Source organism: Myotis brandtii, unplaced genomic scaffold (assembly GCF_000412655.1).
Source record: "Myotis brandtii unplaced genomic scaffold, ASM41265v1 scaffold440, whole genome shotgun sequence".
Lineage (NCBI taxonomy): Eukaryota > Metazoa > Chordata > Mammalia > Chiroptera > Vespertilionidae > Myotis > Myotis brandtii.
Window position 1 is genome coordinate 5,823,787 of NW_005366834.1, and position 4,933 is coordinate 5,828,719.

The following is a 4,933-nucleotide window of genomic DNA, read 5'->3' on the forward strand; positions in this document are numbered from 1 at the left end:
TACACACATACACACAAACACACACATACACACACACATACATACACACACACACAATGTTGTTTTATTTCTCCGCCCGTTTCTTTTTGGCCTTTCCAGAGACACAATCCAAAAGCATGTTTTTGTGTGTTTCTGAGTATCTTTGTGACTTTAGGAGAGTAAGCAAATTCTCCTTCATACTCTCATATCCTCTTTCTGACACTCTTCTTGACCAACTGGCTTTTAAGACGTTTCAGTAAGGGTCATGGGAATCCTAAAACAGATAATACAGTGTTCATGCTTCTAGAAGTTTATAATCTACTAAAGGAAGAAAGTCTAAACAATGTCTACAATATGTTTAAGGAAATAAGAATTTTTAAAAAAAGATAAAATATTTTATAACCTGGTCACACAGATCATTTCTACTAAGAAGTTGCCTTTGTTATAGGTTTGACAAACATGCCAGCAGGACTACTGATGTGTCATGAAATATTTTTCTGAAAGTCTGTTATTTCTGCACTTCCTAAAGACCACAGCTCACTTTTGAGGTGGGCATAGATATTCCTGCCCTTTCAACTTTGTTGGTTTTTCATGAGGATCCAGTGATAAAAATTTATAAAAGAATTTTGAGGATTTCTAACTATAAGATAATTTCATTATTAGATCTGAAGACTATGTTTCTATTTTACCATTTGTAGGAATCAACAGAGTCCCATGACAGAGACTCCTCCCACTTTTCCTTCAAAATCTTTCCTCATTTCTTCTCTTCATGTGGCTTCCCAGTAGTTAAAAGTGTGGCCATGTATTTAATAAGTTCTACTCCCAGGCCTAGGTCTCAATCTCATGGACAGGCTTTGTCCACAGTGTCTTCTCCTTAGTCTCACCTAGAATCCAATGAAGCCAGTTTTCCCCATGGAGATGATGACATTGCCCAAGGGGAAGATGGAATAATGTAATTGGAACAAATCTGGACTCCTGTTAAACTAACCTTGTGGAATACAGCTTCTCCCCATCTGAAATACTTAACTCAGGCTGTTATGTGGGAGATAAATAAATGTGAATTATTGAATTATGCTATATAGAAAGAATTCCACTACCTCAGTTTTAATTCCACATTTATCATTGCCTTACTGAATAATCTCAGACACTTACCATTTTCTAATTTCTAAAATGAGAGCACCTGGCTAGATCCCACGTTTATCATTGCCTTACTGAATAATCATTTTCTAATTTCTAAAATGAGAGCACCTGGCTAGATCTGTGTTTTAACAACGGTGCTCCACAGAACTCCAGTTCTCACATTTTTAAAATTATTTCAGAGGGCACTTTTGGTGGAAGAGGAAAGAATGGGGGCCAGGGGAGAACAAAGGCATAAAAGATGCTGGGCTCTTGGTTTACAGACCCCTCATTTACTCTCTCATCAGCCAGTGGAACTCTCTGTTTTATGTATTAGGCATCCAAGAAAACATTTGAACAAAGAATTCTTCCATTGAAAACATTTGTCAAAAACCACTAAGCTCACCTTAGCTGGTTTGGCTCAGTGGATAGAGTGTCGCCCTGTGTACTGAAGGGTCCAAGGTTTGATTCCAGTCAAGGGCACATGACTGGGTTGCGGGCTTGGTCCCCAGTCGGGGGTGTGCAGGAGACAGCTGGTCAATGATTCACTCTCATCATTGATGTTTCTATTTCTCTCTCCCTTCCTCTCTGAAATCAATAAAAATATATTTTTAAAAAATTAGTAAGCTCTAAAATGTCTAAGATATATTTACTTTCTGCAATTCTATATTTGAAGGAGTTAAAAGTTATTGCTCAGTAATGATAGATTTTTCTCTGAAACACCTGTGTACTTTTTCCCATTTGTCCTTTGTGATCAGTGACACATTTGATAAGTGATCTAAGTCATTCATATAATCCATGATTTTAAAATGTAATATTTTTGTTCAAATTAACCAGGGATCTAAGATAGTATCTTGATGTTATTAATATGGTACTTGAACCATCTTAGCTTTAAAAAGTAATAAATATTTTGATGTATGTAGTGAGTTCATCAATATCTGTTTGGTGGTTTTTGTTTGTTTATTTGTTGTGTGTGTGTGTGTGTGTGTGTGTGTGTGTGTGGTTTTTTATTACTCTTGTGAATGGTGTTGGACTTTATTGAGAAATGGTTGTCTCAATCAACTCACAAAACATATGTCTATTTGGTATTTTTAATGTTTGTTCTGGAAGCATTCTAAATGAGAAAAAAACTATTTTGTCTATAATGTTTTAATATATATTTGACTCAATACCCCAAACCATATTAATTGTAATGGTGTCCATTGCATGTCATTCTGCCATATTGGCAAAGCCTTTTCTTTGAGACATTGATAATCAGATTGATCAAAATCTGATCAATCTGGATACCCAAGAACACTTTCAAGAGATAACATTATTTGGTATGCAAATTTAATTCCTCTTCATTATACAATGTAATCTTTACTAACTTAGGTCTAAGACTCAGTCTTTACACTTATTTATTTATTTTTTGTAATCCTCACTTGAGGATTATTATCCTATTGATTTTTAGAGAAAGGAGGGGAAGGTATAAAAGACAGGGAGAGGGACAGACATTGATTGGTTGCCTCATGCACAAGCCCCAACCTGGCCCAGGTATCAAAAATACAGGTAAGTGCCCTTGACCTAGAATCAAACCCAAGACCCTTCATATACAAGGGCAGATGCACTAAACACTAAGCCACACTGGCCAGGGCTTTTTACACTTATTTAAACAAGTAGACAATCTCATTTTGAACAATATCTCAATACACACTCTAAATGGAGATCCATTACCCTTCAATATATTCATTTAAACAACACCTAAACTGTATTGACAATCAAAAATGGCAGCTCAAACTCCCAAAGCACTCCTAGCTTTTGCCATAGGATTTTATCCATAATAATGAACTATTCTGGATCAAACAATTATCATAAAAAGTCATAGTTAAAATCCATACAGGGTGGGCAAAAGTAGGTTTACCATTGTAAGTACAAGAAACAGAGTTTATTCTTGTGTTATTTAACAATTATTGTACTACTTTCCATATGAACTACTTTTGACTGAATTTGCACAAAGTGTAATAGAGTTAGTACACTCATTTCATAATTGTATTTCAACTAATTTCGTATTCTTTAGGACATAGGAAACAAATTCCATCAGTTGTTATAAATTTCAGACACAGATATCAGAGAGTCTATTACAACAGGTTAATATAGACTCGAGTCTTATTTTTCTCAGAACGCAGTAAGCCCGGAGAGGCAGCTTTCCATAGGTTCAATATCTCAGGAAGTTCAAGGTTGCCTTCTCCTGAATCAAAGGCTCTCCCTCCTGGGAAAAAAAAAAGATAAATCCCTCCAGGTCCCATATCCACGATGCAGATGAAAAGCAGGTACAAGGGTCAGTGACGGTGGCATAAGTTTCAGTCATTAGAAAACATAAACTCTCCGGGTAGACTTGCCAAAGAATTCCACGTTTCCTCTTCAGGAGACCTCCTCCTATGTCCACTGTCTCAACATGATGCAAAGGTGCCGATGAAAGACACAAATTTAGGTTTTCTGAATTAGCCTCCCTGCCCAGCCCGTTCTCCTAGAAGCCCATGAAGAAATTGCTGTGACCCAAAGGTATGGTGTAGGTTTATTTTGCTTTGTTTTTCGCATTCATTTAGGTTTCTGTAAATATAGTTTTGGAGATAGGTCTTATTTATACTGCCTATGTTTCCCGCGGTTATTATCAAGAAATGGAAACTTGAAGACACTGGGTAGCACAGGCTCTGGGAGAAAGAAGACCTTCCGCCCACCCCTCAACTACTGTTCCTATGGCCCCTCTTCCACCTGGGCATAGCAGATCCTGCATTCAGCCCCCAACAGTTCAAACCCAACTCCTACCCTCTGAGAGTGACTGGGGACACACCCTGGGAATGTCCAAGTGGGCGTGTTTCCACCATATATAAGGGCAGCTGGCCTCCCCCAAGTCCACAGATCCCAGATAGCAGAGGAGCACTCTAGACTGAGGCTGGTTCTCCTCTTAGCCTTTGAAGAAGGAAGGACCGGAGGAAGATTTCTGACCTGTTCAAGGTCATCAATGAGTCCAGGGATTGGGCCAGAGAGCGAGGCGGGAGAGGTGGGATTAGGGTGCAAAAGAGAAAGAAAACCAGCCACCAGCCTGACCCTGACTTTTCTCATCTCGGCATTTCCTTCGCAGGTACCTGACCAGACATCCCACCAAAAGGCTCCGAGACTTCCCGCGCCAGCATGGAAAAAGCCAGAAAGCATCCCCGGGATCAAGCTGGCAACTCCCCACGTGTGCACCAACCTCAGCCTACCATGGCCCCTGTGGGCTCCGTGGACAGCGACACGCACCGCATCCCGGGGCACAGACCTGAGGAACTGGAGGAAGGATCTGTACCCCAAGACCAAGGCCAAGTCCCCATCGGTTGTCCAGAGGGCTCCCACCTCCAGGCAGGTGCAACCACAGAGTCCCGGTCCTCGCTTTCTGCAGACCAAGGGCAGAGGCAGAAGACACACGCCCAGGAGGAAGAGGAGTGGGTGCTCAAAGGGGACCCCGACGAGGCTCAGAAGATGCTAGAGCTACTGGATTCTTTTTCCCAGGGACAGCTGACCCGCGAGGAGGCACATCGCCAGTCCGCCTTCCCCAGAGCAGCCATCGGACACCTAGTCCAGAGCGCGGCGGGCGGCGCCACCTTGGAGCAGAATGCGCTCATCGCCATGGCCGGGCTGGCCAAGGTCTTCGTCGGGGAGGTGGTGGAAGAGGCCCTGGACGTGTGCGAGCGCTGGGGGGAAAGAGCGCGGCCGGCGCCACCTTGGAGCAGAATGCGCTCATCGCCATGGCCGGGCTGGCCAAGGTCTTCGTCGGGGAGGTGGTGGAAGAGGAGGCGGACGTGTGCGAGCGCTGGGGGGA

General features: G+C 42.1%; 1 protein-coding gene across 1 annotated transcript in view; it reads left to right on the top strand.

Moving 5' to 3' along the window:
• Positions 1 to 4,266: 4,266 nt before the first annotated feature.
• Positions 4,267 to 4,933, top strand: part of LOC102264046 (transcription initiation factor TFIID subunit 11) — a 6,894-nt gene continuing 6,227 nt past the window's right edge. The window contains exon 1 of the mRNA XM_005874494.1: positions 4,267 to 4,835. Within this exon, the coding sequence (XP_005874556.1) occupies positions 4,267 to 4,835 (569 nt within the window). The remainder of the gene's footprint in view (positions 4,836 to 4,933) is intronic.